This window comes from Mycteria americana, chromosome 12 (genome assembly GCF_035582795.1).
Source record: "Mycteria americana isolate JAX WOST 10 ecotype Jacksonville Zoo and Gardens chromosome 12, USCA_MyAme_1.0, whole genome shotgun sequence".
Taxonomy (NCBI): domain Eukaryota; kingdom Metazoa; phylum Chordata; class Aves; order Ciconiiformes; family Ciconiidae; genus Mycteria; species Mycteria americana.
The window spans coordinates 1424694-1446439 of NC_134376.1; the positions used below are offsets into that span (position 1 = coordinate 1424694).

The 21746-nt window shown below is 53.5% G+C and overlaps 1 protein-coding gene across 1 annotated transcript in view; it reads right to left on the bottom strand.

Annotated features, from left to right (window-relative positions):
• Positions 1–21746, bottom strand: part of PRKCB (protein kinase C beta) — a 128936-nt gene that overhangs the window by 106796 nt on the left and 394 nt on the right. The window contains exon 2 of the mRNA XM_075515013.1: positions 21540–21571. Coding sequence (XP_075371128.1) covers positions 21540–21571 — 32 coding nt within the window. The remainder of the gene's footprint in view (positions 1–21539; positions 21572–21746) is intronic.

Consider the following 21746-nt stretch of genomic DNA (forward strand, 5'->3'; position numbering starts at 1 on the left):
GCCCCAAGCGCAGCCTGACCTCGGCTTCCCCAAAACGAAGCCCACAGGAACAGCCTGCCCCAAGCCTGTGCACTGCCATCTTCCCTTGTTTTAATTTCTCTTCTTCTTCTGCCTTGATATGAAGTCATGTGTTGAAGTTATCAGAGAGCTGGAAGTGAGTCAGCACAGTAAACCACAGCCTAAGAATGTAACTAATTAAAACTATTCACTCAAGCCAGCATGTTCCAACATACTCAAGACCCTAAACAAAGCCAATTGCATCAGTGGGACGCAGCACACAACCCCAGTACATTGGCTTCCGTCTTCTGCAGCAGATTGTACTAAGAACGAGTCATATACCAACGCAAAAAGTCAGGGCTTCGCTACCCAGGGACCGCATTCCTCAACAGAGATGAGAAGATGAATTTTGAGAGTGCTTTACTTCAGCCTTGGAGGCTGCAGAAGTCATGCTTCGCTTGAGGGAACACCTGAAGCCATCACCAACCCCCCAAGGGGTGGAAGGCAAAGAGCAGTGTTTGCACAAGACCGAACAAATGGTGACTTGGACACAGCAACACAAATGAAGTGTAACCCATCCCCAGTCCGTGCAGGATGAGCAAGGATTAGGTCAGCCAAATACCATGCTACCTTTAATATATTTATCCTCCCCGACTCTTTTGTACGGGTAGGAGTGTAATTTGGTCACCAAGACTAAGAGACCCCAAGGTCACACAGGCAGATTACGGCAGAACAGGAATCCGAGCCCACAGCGTTTCCCAGGTCCAGAAGCAACGCTTCGGCCAGGTCTGCTGCGACTCCCAGCAACCGGGGAGGACCTAAACGCTTCCCTGTCACCAAATGGCACTGCTGGTGTCATGGAAATGCTACGCAAACAAACGCTGGAATATCCATTTGAAGAGTGATACCCACAGGGACGGGTCTCAAAGGCTAGGAAGAGAAGAGTGCGCGTTGTAAGCGTACGTGGGCGTCCCACGTGCACAGCAGCCGGCAGGAACGTGGCTGCCCCGGTCCTCCCGCCCACGGACACATAACCCGGGGAGACCCCCCCCCCACCATGAACATCGCAAGGTGAGTGGAGAAGACACCTTCCATACACCCGCTGACATCCACGCAGGCTGCCGGGCCAGTCTAGCGGCTCCTTATACGCCAAAAACACCCGTTACGGAGCAAAAGCATTTTAATCACTAGCTTACGCGAATAAAAAGCATTTAGTTAAAGACCTCTCTGCTGCAGAGAACGTTTCCTTTATGCAATTGAGATGGAGTATGAAAGCATGAAACCAAACCCCGTAAGTGCGACGGAGACGCAGCAGGCGAGGAGGGGGGCAGAGCCTGCCAGCAAGCATCAGCTGCACCAGGGCCTCGGCGCAGCCTCGCCAGGACAGAGACGCTATCGGAACCCATCAGCGCACCCGCGGCGACGGGGAGAGGCGCAGACGACTGATTTACGAGAACTCGGTAGCGTTTCTTTGGCATTAAACTACAGAGACGCTGAGTGCTTTATCACACCGCTTGTCTCCCTCTCAACCAAGTAAGATAAAACATAAAGATCCAAGACCCTACAACGGATCTATTATTTAATAAAGACAAGTATGCAGCAAGACCTGGCTTATGCTAACAAACTTTGGACAGAAGATAACTAACCGTCAGCTATGAGCGCAGCAAGAATAACATCAGATAATTAAAAGGCACTTCTAAAAATAGACTACCTGACCTGCTACCACTTCTGATTATCAATCCAGCTTTCCCTGCAGAGAAGCTGCTAAAGTTGAGTCAAACCTCAAACTACTACCTCAAAATAGTTGTTCTTGCATCTGAAACGGTGCTGTGTCTGTAAGCGATCCACCCCTTCCTCGATTTAGATCGCTCAGAAACCTTCACGGAAAGAAAAATCACTACGTGTCAAGGCAGAAGCAGGGAGAGACAGATATTGATTGCAGTAGCAACAAAAGCTGTAGGAAAGGTTGCAAAAAACAGGGCTGCAGCCAGCTGGGGCTTCACGGCGAGAGGCACTCGCATCTCGAGAAGTCTGCGATGGGGAAAGAAGCAGGCAGCGCTCAGGCATCAACACCACACGGGCGCTGGCGAGCTCAAGCCGCCCTTCAGGAGGTTTGTTAAGAAATGAGGAGTTCGAAGCCTTCAAAGTTCATCTGTCGGCGCTCTCCGCTACTTTTTGTCAGCCCGCCAACACCGATGGACGCAACCACCGCGCGGCGCAGCCCCGGCCACGCAGCAGGGACTCGCTGCCTGCGTGGGCAAGCGCGGCTTTGCCTGCGCCCGCCCCACAGCCTCCCCTTGGCTTTGCTGATCTGGGGCTCGTTTGCAGGAGCTCCGTCTCTCACACTGACGAGTTGCATCGCTCCTGCTCTGCAGGCTGGAGGAGCAAGGTCGGCTCTGTGCCGCCACGCGACGGGCACTCTCATCTCAGGTTTTGTAACTTCTGTGCCACGTTGCTCCAGCCAGAAAGCCGTATACAACTTTTCTTGTCTTCTAGCTTTTCTGGAAACGGAGGTGAAGTCTGAACCCGAAGCAACACGTGCGCTCCTGGTTTCAGAAGGACCGATGGCAGCACCACGTCGAGGCACATGCACAATCGCACCAGGCCAGCATCGCCTGCCGAGAAGGGCGTTCCTGCAGGAAGGCAGGGCAGCCCATGGAAGCCAGCTAAGCTATGCAGGAAAAGTTTTTATCTGCGTATGGCGACAGCAGACAGGCTGGATGTCACCTCCCCCAGACACACAGATGAGCTACCCCATGCCCCAACTGGCCACCCAACAGAGCAGGCTCCTGAATCAGTCACATACATGCAAATAAACTTCAAAAAAATGACCGTTTTACATACCTAACATACAAACACCTGTAACGTGTGGTTCGATTCTTTGTTTAAGTCTTTAGGGTTTTTTTTAAAGACTGCTCTAAAACCTCAAGGGTGAAGAATGAAAGTGAAAACTCAGCTTCTTGACCCGATTCTGGGCATAGCGCTGCAGGGAGCAGGGGCTGCACGGCGAAGCCTCCAGCCACCGCAGCCCAGGGACAAGGTGCAAGAGCTCCCAGGCCACTCGCTGCAGAGGAACACGCTGTGCATCAGAGGATGCCCTGGAGCACCCGGCCGTGGTCGGGCACCGCGGCGCAGGGCTCTGCTCAGCCGCCCGACACACCGGTACCGCCGGGGCAGAGGGAGCACGGTCCCCGTCACACCCAAAAGCTGAGAGTGCTGGTGACAAGTGAACATTTTGCTGGCGCATCCTGTGGTCAAAGCGCTCGTGCCGTCCTCCCACCGGCACCCTGGGAGCCATGCGCAGCAATGCCGCTTCTCCTGGTGTCAGTGGCTCTGGGCACCCATCCGAAGACACAAATGCTGTGACCCCTTGTCCAGACAAACTAGGCCAGGAATGCCCCAGCTCTGCAGAGAGACTTTTAAGCAGCTCGGCCAGCACTCCTGAACCTGAAAGCTCTCCCAGATCCTGTTTCAACCTTTCTGCTAACAATTTTCGTTCCTCTGCCGGCGAGAGAAAGTCCTTTACAGGAAATTACTCTATGGTTTCCGTGTTACTTCAGCATAGCCCTACTTACAAAACCTCTGCCTGGGCCAGGGAGCTCTAAGATGCACCCAAGGAAGGGTCCAACGCCAATAAAGTTGTCCTGCCAGGATCTGCCATCTCCTGTCCAATTCACCAGCGTCCCCACAAGCCCCGTACTGCAACCCCAGTCCTGCTCCCAGTTGTGGCCGTACCGAGTAGCCCTCAGACTGATGCTCTCACCGCTGTCAGCGGGCTGCCCTACGGATGGGACCTGCTAGCAGTAACAGCATGGACCAGAAAAATAAAGAGAAATGGTGACCATCTCCCTCACAGGACGTTGCGTTTCCCCGGCACAGCCCCCTTGTAAAGTGTTATCAAGCTTTGGGGAGAAAGTACGGGCACCCCGCGGCCGGGGGGGACCAGGGCTGGCAGTGTTGAAAGGACGGGCAGTGTTACAGCAGCGCAGGAGCCAGAGGCTTCGTAGGAGACAAGCAGCATCCTGAACCGTTCCCCCAGCTCTTCCACGCGAAACAGGGTAATTATCACATCCTTCCTTCCCCCTCCAAAAACAGCTATAAGGCAGTGGTGGGATGTTATTTGACAGCGCAGCTGAGCTCCGCTCCTCGGGAGGGGAGAGATCATGGGAACAGCATCGCGGTGCACAGCACCCAGCATCAGCCGAGGAGCCCCGGTTCTGCCGTGCGGAGGCCAGAGGTTCCAGCCAAGCTTCACTAAATACAAAGCAAACACATGGGTTTTAGCAGTCTGCCCCTGCCGCCTAAGGGGACTCTGCCGTCGCATCCAACCGTCCTTACAGGGCATCGGCCCCGCCGCAAGCTGCCCTGCTCGCTCCCACCCAGAGCTCATCCCCGCCAGCATCTGCTTCCCTCCACTGCTGCGGAGGGAGGGCTGCTAGCTGCACGCCCCAAACAAACATTAACAGCTTCAATAACAAAGGAAAAGGGATTTTTTTCAGAACACCACAAACTGCCACTTTCCTCAGTTATTTCGGCATGGGTTTGCTACAGTCTCGTCGGGCACAAGCGCTGCTCCCTGGTTTAGCAGCAGCAGCGGCGCGCGCAGCAGCGCCGGTGCTCCCAGCCGGCTCTGCCGGAGGACGCGCACGGCTCCCGCTCCCACCGATGCAATCGGCGATGCCGAGCCACAAGCCTTCGAATTAAGCTGCTCATTTCGGTGTAATGGCTTGGCAGTTCACATACAGCAGGGCCTGGACAGCAAATAAAACCTCAACAGGACAAGGCCTGAATGTACAATAACCCGATCAAAGGGGAACAGCTGTCCTGACAGGCAGCCGCCTCCAGAAGGCCACTGCAGAGCAATTAGGAGTCCAATGGTCTCCACAGCAGTGGAAAAATGAGATACGAGTTCTTTATTAGACACCCATCGGCCCTCGCTCATTAGAGGAAAGGCACATCAAAGCCAATAAACAGGAATTTAAATGCGAGCAGCAGGAATCCATTTACAGACACCTCCGTTACTAAAAAAACAAGCAATTACGCGGCGAATGCCCCAGCGTTTCCAGCACAGACACACACGCTCGTGAGCTCTTCCATGTTTCAGGGTCACGTACCTGCCCCAGAAATTTTATGAATAAAAGCGTTAAAAGAAACTGTTTGACCCTAGCTCTCCTGAAAGTTCAGTTTTGGCCTTGTAATAAGTGGACGAGTAATAACAGCTCCTCGAAAGTCACGGGACATTCTAACAGCAGGAGATCACGGTCCCGAGCGTGACCATCTCAAAGCACATGCCCCGGGGGGCCAAGAGGCACACACCTCAGGTCTGGCTAGAGCCCACCAGCATTTTCGTTTGCTGTCATTCCTAAAGCCAAAAGCTTTAGCACCCCATACAAGTCAGCAGTGAGCTGACAACTATTATTTTAGGAGTCTCCATATGGACCCATTGCAGCATCTTGCAGCTCTGATTTAGGGCACAGGCTGACTTGGAGTGGATGGCTGTTTCCACCCCCCAGGTCCCTTGAACAATGGAGCATCTCCCAGCCGGCTCCAGCAGCGCGGTGCTGCGGCAGCTCCAGACCCTGCTTGCCCCGTTTGTTAAATGCAAGCGGCTGCAGAAAGAAAAGATGAGAAGAAAAACGCTGGCCAAGAACATACGTCCCAAAAACATATCCAAGGAATGAGTTCCTTTAGAGAGGGGGGAAACACGCTTCCCCTTGCGCTGCCGAGGAGGGCTGAGGGGACTGCGGAGCCCTTTCAAAGGGAAAAGGCGCTTCTTGCTCCTACACGTAATGCGGTTTTGCAGTCACACACATCACCCGTCCCGAAGGCAAGAAAGGCAGGAGAGAGGGCACTGGCACTGCACAAGTGCTCGCTGTACAGTGGGAACATCCCCCCTCCGCAGCCACGCACATGCAGAGGGAGAAGCACCACGAGCGGACCGAGAGCTTTGAGCCCATCGTGTCCCCACAGCAGCTTTGCCACCCGTGCATGCCCGTGCAACGCAGAGATGCGGCATGTGGGTACAGCTGCAGCAGCCGAGACCTCGGCTGGACTCCCCCCGTACAGGTTCGTGTCAGCCATCCTACACGGGGGACGCTGGCCAGCAAAGGACAAGCATCGCTCGCCACTTGATGCTGAGAAGGGATCCTGCTCCAAAGAGAGCAACGGCCACCCTGACAGCCGAGCACTCCTGAGGAGCTCTTGTCGGCAGCACTGTCAAAGCCAGGAGACATCCGACAGCACCGCCTTGCCCTGCTTCAGCAGTGCTGAGCAGCGAGCGATGCAAACTGGTCCCGTTGCGATGCCACGGGGACTGGTTTCCGCTCCTGCTGTCACCCACACCAGTCAGGGTGTCTGCGGGCTCCTCGGGGACGCCAGCCTCCGTCCCCCTGCCCCAGCCCTGCTGTCCGCACTAACCAGCCACGGCCAGCACCACCATCCAACTGGGCCCGCTGGGCTTTCCCGAGCATCCCAGCGCAGGGGCGAGGAGGGCAGCGCGGCCTGACGCCTGGCAGCCCTTTGCTTCCCCCTTCGGAAGTGACCAGATCAGCGATGTTATTTTGAACCCTCTCTAAATGCTGACATACCACTGCTTACTCACATGATTTTCCTCTTGCTTTTTAAAGAAGTATTCTTGTTTCACTCTGACATGGTGGAAGAAAAATTACAGGCAAGCAGGCAGCGATAAGGGAGGAACTTGCAGCAGAGCTGCAGAGTCTGAAGCACCCAGCCGCCGAGGCACCCGATTCAGCAATGAGATAAGTCGCCGTGCCCCACAGCTAGGAAGGGGCCCCCACTGCTGCCACACAGCCCGGTCCTGGGGCGGCACCGGGGCCAGGAGGGACGCAGGGCAGCCTCTCCACCCGCATCAGAAAAGGCTTGCTGCCTTCAAATCCCCACGGACCAGGAAAAGGTCCGGAAAAGGGCAAGATGATCAAAACGACGAAGTCGCTTGCACGTGGGGAATGATGGAGTGGGCTGTAACCCCACAGCCCGGAGGTGGGACAGATGATGGAGGGCACCGTAAAGCCTACGAAATCCTAGCTGGCACTGCAGGGGTGAGGACCGGCTGTTCTGCCTCTTCCAGGGCGAGAGCTAGAGACTGGCAAACGAAGCCAGCGATAGCAAGGGCAGAAGCAAACAAGAGAGGGTGGTTGTTCAGGCCGTGGGAGAGCCGAGAGCACCTCGCTTGCGCGGGTCACCTCTGCAGCCCTCGGGCCAGGTAAGCAGCAGAGTCACGGCACGAGCAGCACCAAGCCACCAAAGCACAAGCCGTGTGGCACAAAGTTCATTTTGGTGGCTCTGAAGCGGAGCATCTGAAAGGCAATTCGCAGGTAACCGCTGGATTCGGTATTCCTTTACAAGACTCACAGCCTTATAATTTCTGCAATTAGAAAGGGAGTTCTTCTACCGTGATCTAAAATAGAAGTTTTTGTCACAAATTACTAGCTTTCACTCCCCTCAAACCTGAGCTTAAACCAAAACTTAAATGGAAATTTACAGGAGAATGAGAAAGTGAGTCAGTCTGCCCTTCCTAACAGTCGTTTATTTTCATCCTCTTGGACTCAGTTAATAGTAACACCACAGAAATTAAGTTTCTTCCAAATTTACAAAACCCAGAATGAGGGAGGCGGTTTTGGAAGGGAACTCCGCCACACCGCGGACCATCGGCAGCGCTGGGATTTTCTGCTGGCCAGGGATGCCGTGCCTTGGTTTCTGTCCCCATCCAGGCGGGTGCCCCGGGAGGCAGGGAGGGCTTCCCTGCACGACGGCCCCCACCCAACAGCAAGGAGGCACAGGCAGCGCGTTATGGCACGGCGCCGTTATCCCATTTTTCCTACCCACGCAAGCGAGCGACTCTCATACCAGCCTGGGGAAAGGGCTAAAACCGATCTAAAAGATAAGCCTCTTGCCTAGTAATTTGCTATTTGGGCCATACTGTAGCCAGGTGGAGGCAGATGGGGTTTTGTCTTCTGAAGCGCGGCACGCTGAGGCCAAAACAGCTGGAGATTTCCAACTTGCATTTGGGAAAGGAACGGCAACCACTCGCAGCGAAGGCTTCGCAGATCAAAGACAGACAATCCTCCAGTGCCGCAGAGCAGAAAGACCCGTGCAGAAAGCCTCCCCAGCAAGCTGAGGAGCTGCTCGCGAGGAAAACCAGCCCCAGGTTCTCCATAGCCCAGCTGAGCTGGGGGTCCCGGGAGCCTGCGAGCCCCCCGCCCGCTTCCGCGGCTCTCCCAAGAGCGAGCGGCACATCGCCGGAGAGACGGCCGCTTCTGCCCTACGTCAGCCCCTGGTGATGGAGCCATTGCCTTCAAATGCCCAACCTGTGAAAGTCAGCCACCGTCCTCATCTGTTGTGCAATACAGATGCAGAGAATCCGGAGCAACAGCCGCTCCAAGGTTAGAGGTTTGTTCTCTTTTTGTATTGGCAATGCTCAGCATCGTCTTGTGCAAGCTGACAACGCAGGCAGAAACAGAAATTTCCAGAATGTATTTCAAAGCGCCTTATTTCCAGCTAGCAGCAGAGCTGAGATTCAGAAAACATGCTGCAAAGCTTCCTACTGCGGTACACGTCTCCTGAGTATTCAGGTCAATAGAGGGACTGCTGTTAGAGGAAAAAAAAAAAAACTCCTTTTAGGTATATAATAAGGGAGAATTTAATTCTGCTCCAAGGTTGAGAGAAGCCAGCCATTTGTCATGCAGTTTTTGATGACAGTACTTGTCCACAACCCAGACAAGCATTCGCTTCCCTTACAGCAGAGCGAGGGCAGCAAACAAAGGAATTCAACCTCCAAACTGTTTGGCACCAAGACAGATACTCATACAGTTTCAGAGAAAGAAGAAATTTGAACTATGGTTTGAAGTTATTTTAGAAAAATTCTCTACAAGGGTTTAGTACTCAACCAAAATGCAAATCACCATCATGGTTTCCTAAGCAAATGAGCTATTGTTACATTTTTTCCAGTCCAGCAGCATCTTGCTCTGAAGATCTAATAGCAGCCCTACTGAGCAGCAGCTAATTAAAGCCTTTCCTCCTGCCAAAACCCCAGATTCAGAATCTCTAAATGACCCAGTAAGTGAGACTTTTTCCACCTCAGAAGCCCCAGGAGACTCTAGGGCAGAAGCTAGGCTCTCACCACCGCCACGGCTGTACATCTGCCATGCCCTACCCACCGATGGCGTCCAGGACAGCGGTAACACCGACTGATACCCGGCTCCTCTCCCTGCTGCTCCTAGCCACGTGGTGCAAGAGCACGGGTTCAGAGACATCTCTCCAACCAGAATCCCACCTTCTGCAGCTTTTCCTACAAGCCCGGTAAAGGCTGCAGACAGAGCGGACACCTCTCCCCGGTGCAGACCTCGCTGCCGGCACGGCTCACCCCGCTGCATACGGACCTCGCCACAGGTCCGAGAGGCGGGTCTGAAGGTGGCCAGTCCCCCACCCTCCCACATCACCTGCGGGCCACCGCTGCCTGTACCACAGAGCCGGCGCTCTGTCCCTGGCCGTCCTTACGGCCGCAGCCCCCAGCACCAGCCCTGCAGACACGTGCCCCAGGCTGCCGTGCATCCCGCAGCCCACCCCGCGCGTGGTGGCACGGAGCGGCTCCAGGCACCTGGAGAGACCTGGAGGACAAGGGGCAGCCCCAGGAGACTTGACGGCAAAGCAAGAGCTTCGCTGCTTCAGCACAAGTTCTCTTCCACCAGCCAGCTCCTCCGACTGGGAGGAGAGGGCATCGAGGAGGTGACACGACAGTAGAAGGCTTCTGGGACAGAGACGTGCCAGCCTCTGAAGAGGACAGCTCGCAGAACGAGCTGCCAGGTCGTGAGCACGTAGATACAGATATCCGACACAGGGAAAACCCCCAGGAGCAAACTCTGAAATCAGCTTCTCAGCTGCCACGAAGGTCGCTTTGTTTTACCCAGGAGAATAACTCGCTGCTGTTACAGACTTACAAGCCTCATTTCCAGAAGAGCCTGGCCCTGAGGCACCTCTCCATCAAAGACAAACGAATAAGACAAATTTGGAAGTTAATGGACTGAGCTACTGGAGACGGTCCTTAAACGCATGATCACACAAATGTGAATTACTTCAGTTTTACAGCCATTCCCGGGCCAGCAAGCTGAAAGCAGCAGAATCTCCGTGGCAGGCAGAGGTGTCCTGCTCAGCCCTTCTCCCCCCTCACGTGCAGAGATGTCCCCTCGTGGCAGCTCTACCACCCTCAGAAACTCTCTCCGCTGGCAATTACAGCCGTTGCACGAGAAGGCACTTTGCTCCGATCGCTCCCCCCAAAAAGCAAATTATTCCATCAAACTCTTCAGAAACCAAGTGAACACAGACAATTTTCGTCTCTCCCTTAAAGGCTGTTTTCCCAAAGGAGCCCATAAGGCAACAAAAAACAAAGCCTGTAACAAAGCTAACCTCCATCATGACGACATGGCAAAGGTTGCCCCACAGCAAGGATGGTGTCAAGCTCTGGAGAGTCTATAAATAACCGTTTTGGGGATTATTTCAAGCTGTGCATCAGTCTTCCATCAGTACGGGAAAGGTGACAATGCATTGACTTATCCTGAGCGATAGCAACTGCTGGGGACGGAGCGGCTCCGGCACCGTGACCGAGGCAGAAAGCGGCATGCACCGCAGAGAGCACGCTGCCGCTCCCGCAAGCTCGCCGGCACGACCCAGCGATACCTTCTGCTGCGTGATGGGGAAGACGCATCGGTCTCAGAGACCAGGGACACAGGTTGCACCGTTTTTATCGCTTCTTGGGTACTCTAGGTTAATGGCAAGTTATGGAGTATTTTCAAGTATTTTTCCCAAACTGAGCTAAAGCAGAAGGATTTAGGGCAATGAATGCAAAGAAAGAAAAAACCTAAAAACAAATTACTCAGCCTCTTGGGGTAGGCACAATATTAACAATCTTGACAAGCACCATCATTTTGCTTACAAGGCAAGTGTTAACTGTCCCCGCCAAGTAAAACACCAAGACGTAATGATCTCTGAATCAGCCTCTCTCCAAACCATTGCACTGATAAAGGCAACAGATCTGGAGACATGGTAAATAATGACTTTGCACTGCGTCAGGAGCTAATCCACTCAGTGATGCAAATTAAATTCGTGGGCCACTTCCCCCTCACTCCAGCTTCTTACTGATATTATAAAACAACCTTCGTACTGACTCCTGACTTCATAGCTCTGTCACCGAGCAAAGTTGCATTAAGCCATTCAGGAGAGCCAAGACGACTTTCACTCCTCTTCACAACCTCACCTTCTCATTCTTCTGCTATAATTGGAAATCATGAAAATGCATTTGTTCATGTGCTAAGAGTGACAACTATTAAATGTGCTTGCTGTTCAGACCCTCAGAATAAAGGTATTTAGCTGTTCTCTCCAAAGGTGAAGCTATTAGCGTTGCATCATTTCACATGGCAACAGAAGACGGGGAGGAATCTACCGGCACGATAAGCTAAAACACACCAGCGTCACAGCATGAGGAAGAAGAGGAGCAGCTGAAGGCTGAGATTTAGGCATCAGACTCTTTTTTAGCTTCCCTGCTGCTGACTCAATACCAAACGTAGGAAGATCAGATCAGAACCACAGGAGACTGAAGTTTTTAAACATGACACCCAACCGAGAGCAGAGGCAGAGCCACCCCGAGCAGCCAGCTATTGCCATTGCCCGAGAGCACGTGCACTCGCCCAACTCGCCCTGCCCTCCGTGCACGTCCCCGCTGAAGCCCCCTGCACCAGCAACTACGTGCCCTGCTCAAGCCCAGCTGCTCCCAAGACCTCCCTGCAGAGCCACTGATTATCCTCCCATTTCCCCAACCACCCCAAAAAAACATTCACCTGTTTTTTCTCCCACTTGGAGCTAGAAAGATTTTCTTGCTCAGAAGATTGCTCTGAGGAGCGAGCGCTCCCACCCGAAGAGGAAAGCTCACAGCAGACTGACTCTGGAAAAACGCAAATTTGACTGGATGCAAGAGAGCCAGTTTAAGGGGAGTTGTACTGGAAGGAGTCTCGGGTTAGCAAGCCCAGTAACTTGCATGTACTGGAGCCTATTAATATTGGGTCTTTTGGCAAGCATTGCCTGTCCAGCTAGGATTAGCAGTGAGTATATTCTGCCTGTCACATTTAAACAAGATGTATAAATCTGGCACAAAAGCAAGACCAAATATGGAAGCAAATTATTTGAACCGACAAGCTGTAACTCAAATGCATTAGATATGCAGCAATCAATGCACATCAGCTGGGGCAGGAAGACTTGTGCTTCTGTGCTACAGAAGTTAAATTCTGAAAGCAAGAGGCTCATGAGGTTACAGGGGTTCACCCCAAACACTTGCTGACTCAAGTATCATGCTAGAACTGGTTTGTTGGGGGGGGGGGGGGGGGGGGGGGGGTTGGGTTTTTTTTTGTTTTTTCCACATGATAGGAAGAGCAGGACAGCTATAAGCAGCTGAGGAAGCCAGCCCAAATCCCTCAAAAGCAAACAGCTTGAGCAGAGCCACAATTATGCCTCAGGTCAACTACGAGCCACAAAGAGTTGGCCAGCCAACACGCCTGGTTCCCGACTGCGCACGCCATCCCCGTCAGCCTGCGAGCATCCCCCTCGCAGCTGACACACGCCAGCAGAGACACTGCGCAGGCAACTCGGGCACGCCGGAGAAGCGGCAAGGGAAAGAATCACGTCTTCATCTAAACAGCATTTATCAGCACCTCGCAGCAGAGCAGCAGTTGCCACAGCCCAGGTCTGCCCAGCCTTGGAGAGCTTCCAGGAAGAGGGGCGCTTTGTAAACAAGAAGAGAAAGTAACTGGCTTTCAGTAACCTCTTCACAGGAAGATGACAAGTCCTATTCCAGTTTGCAACGAGCCTTGAAGCGCAAGGGAACCGTCCTGAAGCGATTTACGCGCCGCAGACCAACGTGCGGCCAGCAGACGATGCCCATCGCGGCCCGCAGACGCCGAGCTGAACGGCAGTGGCAGCACGCGGCTTCGTCTGCACGGGGATGCTGCAGGAGCAGAGCTGTCGTGTTTCATGAAACGCATTTCTTTTTACAGGGAACTGTAAAGCTGTCGGAAGCGATGGCGAGGGATGACTTACTGTATAAAGTGGGACCCTGGAAGGACTCGTCTTGCTTCCTCCCATATCAATGAACAGTTAAATAATCCTGAAAAGGAAAAAAAAGGACTGCTGCTTGCAAGTTATTGTTTTAATTATCCAGAATTCAGGTGGCCTACTCACAAGGAGAACATTTTAATTTATTTTATTTTTCCAACGGAGGCTGGTCTAAGAACAGGACAGATAAATCACTTGGAGCCTATATTAAGGTAATCAGGACAGACAGCACAGCATTGCCAACACAAAACGGCCACGAACTGCGCAGATCCCCCCCTCCTCGAGGCGCAGCCCGCATCAGCGGCACGCCAGGGCCGTGCACCCACCCCAGCACTGCACCGTGCCGGGATCCCCAACTCCTGCTGCTCCCCGAGGAAGGGAAGGTTTCTGCTCGTCCCCCTTCTCCTCACCAGCAGAAAAACCCGCAGAAGTATTTCTCACGGGGCGGCAGCTGTTTTAGGAGGCAACGGCTTCCAGCCACCCCTCTGCGCGCAGCACTGGGGCTGAGCAGGGCTGACACAGAAAAGCCAAACGAGCTGCTTGGCCGGAGCCATCCCTCGGCTGTTTCAGTTGAGCCCTGGCCACGTGCAGCAGGAGGACGTGCAGGGTCCGCAGCGCGGGCAGCTCCCCCGGCTCAGCTCCCCGTCGAGCTCGACGGCCACCCCTGGAAGCTGCGGCAGTAGCTCACCGAGGCCGTTTGCTGCCCCGCAGCCCTCAGCTCCTCGGGATGAGCCGCACCGAGGGGGCAGAGCAACCCCTGGCCGCTGCTCTGCGCGGTGCCTGCAGGAACCCCTATCATCCCAGCAAAGCGAGCCAAGCGCTCGGCCGCTTCTGCCCCTGCACAGCATCAGGTGCAACTCTCGCAAGCAGCAGCTCGTGGCTGGGAACGCTGCCTTCCCGGGAAGCGTCACAGCCAGCACAGCTACTTCTGGGAATTGCTTCTGCTTAATATGAAGCATTTGGCTGCTACCGAGCACCACACAACTGGAGCTTTCTTCTCATCTCCCCCACCCTGCCTGTGGCTTTTGTGGAAAAACTGACTTCTCGGTGACGGCTGCACCAGGCTGGCAGGACAGGGCCAGCCAGGGTCAAGTCTCTCCCGGTGAGAGCCCCTTCTCTGCTGGGGCAATAGCCCCTGTGCTTGGGAAGCACCCCCTAACACTCACCCTGATGGGCTGAAAAGCTCCGGAGGGATTTTCACCTTCATCCATTGGGTCACTGTCTGGAGGACTACAGCATTTACTGCATCCGTTTTACATCTCTGCCAGTGCTGTCGCCCCTCTGCCTCAAGGGACTCCTGGCCAAGGCACAGCGGTCGCCAACACCAACCCAGCCCTGGCTGGCTGGATCGTGGGATGGGGAAAGCAGCCTCGAGCTGACGTACCTGCCTCCAGAGGAGACAAACCCTCCATGGCTCGGAGCGGGGGAAGCAGCAGCCCACAGCCGTCCTTTCCCCAGGGAACGTGAAACCCAAGGGACGGCCCTCATTTCTAGACACCCTAGCCCCGTGTCTCAGTTTAGGTACAAGATTTCAGCGCAATGCCTCACTCCGGGAAGTCCTTGCAGGGGTCCTGCTCCGAGGAGCGCAGCGGCTCTGGCTCCAGTAAGAGTTTCTGCTAAAACTCGAGGCACAGCGCAATGCCAGCCCGCGGGATGAACAAGTCCTCTGCTGCACTTTGTTTTCTACAGCATCATTTAAAAAGCCTGAAGGGTCTGCGGAGCACTTGGCACTCTCTCCTCCCTCTTCCCCTCGCCCAGCTATCAGGGACAGCGTGCACATCGGCCATCAGCAGAGTGAAGGGTATTTGAGCCAGGAACACGCAAGGCGACATGAGAACACGGCAGTGGAAACCCAGGGCTGCATCCAGGATCACCGCACAAGGAAGGACTCCTGCTCTTCCGGTTTTGTTTCCGTTGCCTTTTTCACAGGGCTTGTTCTCAGCAACCTGTCTTGGGTTGCAGCCCTTGAAGAACACAAGGAACACGCTGCCCAGAAGACCTACAGTTACCCCTCTCCTACAGGGAGCTTGTTACTCACCTTTTCTAAATGGCTCTAATTTACGGACTTTCAGAATAATGATTCATGAAGCCACGCTAGAGGAATTAATCGCACAGCACTACAAACGCCCTCCACCGCTGCTCCGTGCTGTCCATGCTGGAGCCTTACCACATGCATAAAAAGGCGACCAGCCCACGGTCGGACTCTAGCAGAAACAGAGCTGTGGACCTGCCAATGTACAGCACTAATCCTCTGCGCAGCTGGCTTCTGCAGGAAAAATCCACCCAAATATTTATCTTGGGCAAAATCCCACCCCACTCACCATTATAAGCATCCCTTCTCGTTACCACACACATTCGATTCAGACCTGGGGACGGCACTTGAACGTTCCCCTTCTGATTGTGCGCTTTATAATGACGTGTGCCAAGCAGTTCTGCCCTGAACTAAATTATGGGCACAGCTAGAAGTTAATTTCTTAGTCACTGTGATCATGCGACTTATTTGCTGATCAGTCCGAAGGGGGACTGGATGCCATTAACGAGCGCCTCCGACATTTTTAGATTTTTGCCTTTTCAAATGCAGTCAGAAGAACGAGGAGCCGTGCTCGCTGGCTGGGAGGGCAGCAGCCCACCAGAAGAGCCGGTGCAACTCCTCTAGCTTGAGTTTCTAGGTAAAGCCCTGTCAGTTAACAGAATTCACACCAAGTTTTGAGAGGGGATTCAACCCCACCTCCTGTTTTACACCAGACACCAAACCCTCAAGGTCTTGCTCTGTTTTGCAGCCCCAGCATCTTCTGCTGGCGCCGAGACAGGCGAGCGTTCGCCCACAACTTACTGCTGGTGCAAGGATGCCCTACACACCCTTCCAGGAGCCCACGTGCTGTAGGAATTTGTAGGATCGCATGCGAGTGAGCTAGCGGACGTACAGAAATGCCTGTACTGCTTGCCGAGAAGTCTCCTTAGAGACAGCCCAAGCATTAAGACTCAATACGCAGACAATAATCATGGCAGAGGCTCGTATACCGGGGTGGTTTAGACTCTGCAGTGGAGTCACAGCTGACAGACATCAGCTAGAGCGGATGCAAACCCTCCTGCCACCCCCAAGGCACCCGAACCCCCCCGGGACCAGCTCAGAGACCCTCTGCCCAGCTTCCTACTGCTGACACTGGTCAGGAAGGAAACAGACCACTTCACTATTGCAGTCTACCATCATTTTCGGATGACAGCTATCTCGGGAGATAAGAGAGAAAAATCTACCATGCTAACTGCAAAGGGGGAGGGAAAAGAGAAACCACTTCCACTGAGAAACTCAAATGAACCCTTCTGCACTGTAAGGAGACACTAACGGGGCTCAGCATATCAAGCAATCCCTGCTGAACCCGACAGCCACAGACCCTGCGCCGCAAGAGGCTTCTGCAGGTCCAGGTTTCCTTCCAAAACCGATCTCCTTCCCCAGCTGTTCTTCCGAGCTGCAGGTATCTAGCGCAGGCAGGAGCAGGATTAGGGAAACCAGCTCAGGCTACAGGCTTTAAAACTAGTCTCGGAAGGAGACTTGATCCTTCGACCAAAACGCGAAGTGGCACATCTTCCCATTTTCCCTGTCAACTCTGTTTTTATTCACAGTTCCGCAGAACCACAGACCATCTGGTGCAGCGCGGGGGACCAGACCGACTTCCCCTTTCTGCTTCTACCTGCTCCAAGGCGCTGCCCCAGCGGCCGGAGAACCGGGCTCCCGCTGCCCGAGGCTCCCCGGCTACAGTATCGAGAATTGTATTACCACTGCAAGGCGCCCAAAAATCCTCCAAAATTATGTTTCCAATTTCTGCAGCATTATATAATTAGCATCGTTTGTGTTGCAAAAGTAATTGCAGTAACATTTTTAATTAGTCTATTGGAACACTAACATTTCTCCAGTGTGCGTAATATGTTGACACGAAATTACGGGGTTTGAGGCAGCTCTGAATGATTGGAGTTTGTTTTGCTTTTGTTTCTCACTTGCTTAATACAGTCAATAAAAGCGCGCACTGAATGCCTGCGTGAAGTTAATGGCGACAAACCAAAACCCGTAGCAGCAGCACGAGCTGCAGTTAAGGCCAGAGCTGTTATGGGTTTCACTTCCGTCTGGAGGGCAGCGAAGAGGTGGGGGAAGGAAGGGTGGGTTTTGAAGGCAGATAGCAAGAGAGAAATACTTGCTTGAAAGGTAAGGCCTGTCTGACATTTTCCAGCTGCTTAGTTGTGGTACCAAACGTTGAATTGTGAAAACACAAAACAAACGAGATTCGGAGGACTGGGAGAAGAAAACCTGGAAAAGGGAATTGTATTTGGTAGGAAGTTGGGAAAGAGATTAAATCTGAAGAGTATCTTTGCTTACTGATTCATAACCAGGGATAAGAAGTAAACATTTTCCCCAGAAAAGTTACTGCATGAGATCTAAGCATCCCTTACTAAATGATGCTTTTTTTTTTTCCCCTTCTCCTCTTAAGGAATCAAGATTCTTCTTTCCAAGATCTTCTCTACTTACTCTGCACAGGTGAAAGCAGTAACAGATGCAGGTTATTTTTTGCTCCTAAGTGAGAATCGCGTTACATGGCTCTTCATCTCCACGTGAGCACCTCTTCCCCTGCTCTTCCCAAGGTGGAAGCCCAGCCCAGCCCAGCCCAGCCGCTGCGACGGCAACTCCAGGTTAAACAAACCCGGCTCTCAGCGAGCTGCCCCCCTCGCAAAACCTCCAACACAACCCATGCCCTGATCTGCAGGGGGACCGAGAGCTGCTTGGGCAACAGGAGGAAGATACCCCAGGGATGGCAAGGAGGGAACACAAACAGAAAAGACGAAGAGCAAGCTGCCAGTTCCCAGCAGGGGCACATTCTGAAAACGAGACCAAGAATTTCACTGTCGACAGCTTTCAAACCAGTTCCCTTTCCTTTACCATCCTCAAAGCACTTCTTAAGTTAGGAGAACCGAGACAGCAAAGCCATCGGCTGTAGCTTAGCCCACGTCGTGCCTTCACCGAGACAGCCTGCAGATAACGAGATGCTGCTCTCTCCCTCCTCATGTATTCCCCAGTAACGGCACCGGACAGACAGATCTCGAAACCCGGCACGAGGAGAACACGTACACCCCTTTCTCTTTGTTATTTGTGAGTTCACAGGAGGGCTCGCGTACCTTCCAGCTACAACAGATCGTTGTAACAGAGTCAGACAGGCCCTCTGCACCGCGAGCTGACGTGCAGCCAACGCACGTTGAGCTTCCCCCAGGAAGGGTTTGTCTTTCTGGCAGCCCCGGGCACATCCACAGCACTTCAGTCTTCCAACACCCCCAATATATTGGTATTTTTTTGTTAACCTGCAAGAACCAGCCCTGCTCCTCAGGGCCGCCTGCGCACAGACCTCCTGCTGCCCAGCACAGAAACGCTTTCTGGCTCTGCCGAAAGACGTTAGCCCAGGAAGTCTTAAGATGCATACAAGGATAAGAAGGAGATCGTATACAAGGATAAGAAGCAGATTAGCAAGCAATTAAGTGGCATTTGTGGTATCCATTAGTATTTCAAGCTACAAAGAGTCAGTTTCTGCTAACTTCCTGCCAAAAGTCACAAGTAATGAGCTAATTAACCATCTAATTATTGCAAATGCCCTAGAAAGAAATCAGGGCACAGGTGAAAACCTACTTAAAGCAAGCATGGCAGTAGGAGACAGCTCAGAAACCAGAGTGGCATGTGCCTGAGCGACATTTCCAGCCACCCCCACTGAACAACAGGATAAAATAGTTGGGGAAGTTGTTAAAGTTGAATTAAAGCTGCATTCAATAGAGGGAGAGCTAGACGCTACAACCCAAGCTTACTGCAAGCCCTACAGAGCTGAAGAACCCCTAAACAAAAGCTAGCCCTGAGTTTTTTTTCCTTCCATGGTAAATAAGTAATATTTACCAAGTTAACAGCAGCTGCAGCACAACCTGTGGGGCACAGACCCAAAGCCTAGCGCTTCCCGCCAACAGGAGCGGTACCCGGCACCACAACGGCTCTGGCGCAACAGCTTGACCCGCTCCAGGGGCAGGAGTGGCGTGCGGTGCCAGCCCTGGCACCCCGAGTCCTTCCTCCTGCCGCAGAAGGACCGCTCTCCCTCCCGCAGCCTCCCGGGGTAGCTGTGATTTCAAAGCAGATGGCAGGCGGTAGCGACTTCTAGCTCGTGCTTGACTTTCCAACCTGGAAGCGTTCTGCACGGAGACACGGCGTGCCTTCCGTCGTGGGGCACCAACTGCACGATGCTGTCGCTGTAACGAGGATCACACCCACGGTCTGAGCTGCAGCTACCTCACTAACGGGGGGCTTTCACCCAGGGACCTCGGAACCTCGCAGAAGGGGACATATGCAAAAATCCACAGAAGATCATTGATTTTGGGAAGGTATTCGGGGTAAGGAGTAGTCTGCTCTACCTACCGCAGTCTGCAAAATTTCCTGTTGCAATACAGTAATGTGGTTTTCACATCTGTAATACCAGAATAACCTGGAAAGCGGTTTCTGAAGGCAGAAAGGTGTGTTCTAGACCAGTCACACACCTTTGGAGACACCATCGAGCACAGCGTGCTACTGGGAATCCTACTGATGTTACTGCAGTAACACCGTGAGGGCTCCTGCTCCAGGAACCCCAGGACAGGATTGCGCTCTTTAACATCTACTGGGTGGTGGAGGGTCTCCCCATTTGGAGGCCAATTGCTGCGCACGAGCAAGTCTGAGACCACCTTCATGGGTCCCATTTACTGGCCTCACACTGGAGGGTGATTTAATACTGCTTAAAAACATTTAAGGATAAAGCTTGAAGCAAGTGCACGATTACAGGTTTGGACAATAGTTCCTAACGCTGGAAGGAAGACTTGAAAAGGCTCAAATTATCTGATACTGAATGCTGCAAGTAGAACTGAGCAAAGCACTAGAAATCATACGGGAAGAAAGAAAAAACCCTGCCCCGCCAGCAGATGATCCCCGCCAGCTTTTCTAGCATACCCCAAATTTCAGGGACATTGTGTTTGCACAAATACGCCTGGTGCGACGCTGCCTGCACCACAAGGAAAGTCAGAGAATCAACGGCTGGGTAAACCTGGGAAGAGCCACAATAAGAGATACAAGCTGCACAAAACTCCTCCGAGTAACGGGACTTATTTGCCCATGTACGAAACCTCAGGTACCAGGGGAAGCTGTGACCTTGAGTAACACCACTAGGACATGTTTTAGTCTCCACATCTGCTTCCCTCTGCTTGCCAACACCAGCCCAGGCCTTTTGGTGGGGGTCTGGGAGGCGGCAGGGAGATGCTTCTGGTATTTTAAGGTTATACTCCTAAGGCAAGCGTTAAGGGTGAGTAGCAGCAGCATTTAGATTGGGCTAGACTTACACCGCTCGTACCAGCATCTGCAGAGACGCTCCTGAGAGCACTCAAGACAAAGCCCTCCTGCCTGCAGCCGCCCCAGCCGGCAGGCACAGCGCAGGCAGAGCTGCCGTCCGGGACTTGGACCCACACGGCACCTCGAGTTTTGATCCTGTGCCATACCGTGACCCAGGGGGGTGCGTTTTCTGCTTCAGGTACAAACGAAGGCTGCCCGGATGAGCTGTTCTTGAGATACTGCAGCTATACAGCCGTTTTATTCTCATGCAAAATACCTCTGCTTGGGATTCAGCCACCCGCCAAAATAAAACACTGACCCAAATATTCTTAAGAGCAAAATTTCACTGCCAGCAAGTGCAAGCACCAGCCCGGTTTGAATCCCAAGCCCAGGCTTTCCCCTCACGCAGGTGTGACCCCCAGCATCGCGGCCAGGATTAGCCAGGCTATCTGCGAGCATGGGCAACCTGCAGTTAGGCTAGCTAAGAGAGCAGCAAGCAACCAGATAAAGCCCGGTTAATTCATCCCGATTTCCTGAGGAGACATCATAAATCCCTGAAGAGCCCCTCCAGAATCCCAGCATTATCAGAACAAAGAATTCTGGTTGTAGTAACCCAGAAGCTATTGCAACATATTTTGTTATAAAGCCTCATTTTTTCCCCAGCAACACAACTAAGCCATTCAAGTTCTGCCAGGCTGCATGGTTACAGCACCGGACTGCCACCAAGCCAGCGCGCAGCCAGTTTGCCATTAAAACACGCGTTTTCACGTTAAGCACATTACAAACAATAAACTTCCCTCTGCCTTTTTGGGGGGGATTTATCGGAAGCCTTGGGCGCTTATCTCTGGTAACAAAACCCGAGCGGCTTAAAAGCACCGACCAGTTGCTCGGTTGATTAAAAAACAAAAAAAATGACTAAGCTGCTTCCCCGGCCTGGGCACGGCGGTTCCGCGGGGATGCTGCCGCCAGCCCCAGCAGCGATGCTCCGCGGCCCGGGCCGGGAGCGGGGGCCGGTGCCCGCCCCCCCCAGGCCCCCCGGCAGCGCGACACTCACCTTGACACTGGAAGCCCTGCTTGCCGAAGCCCCTGCGGAGAGAGAGGCGGCGTGAGACACCGGCACCGGCACCGGCCCCGCAGCAACGGCGCGGCCGGCGGGAAGGGGTGGCGGCCCGGGGAGAGCGGGCACCGGGGGGGCCGAGGGGAGCCGGGCCGGGGGGGGGGGGGGGGGCGGGGGGGGAGAAGAGTCCCGCCGGGCTGGGTG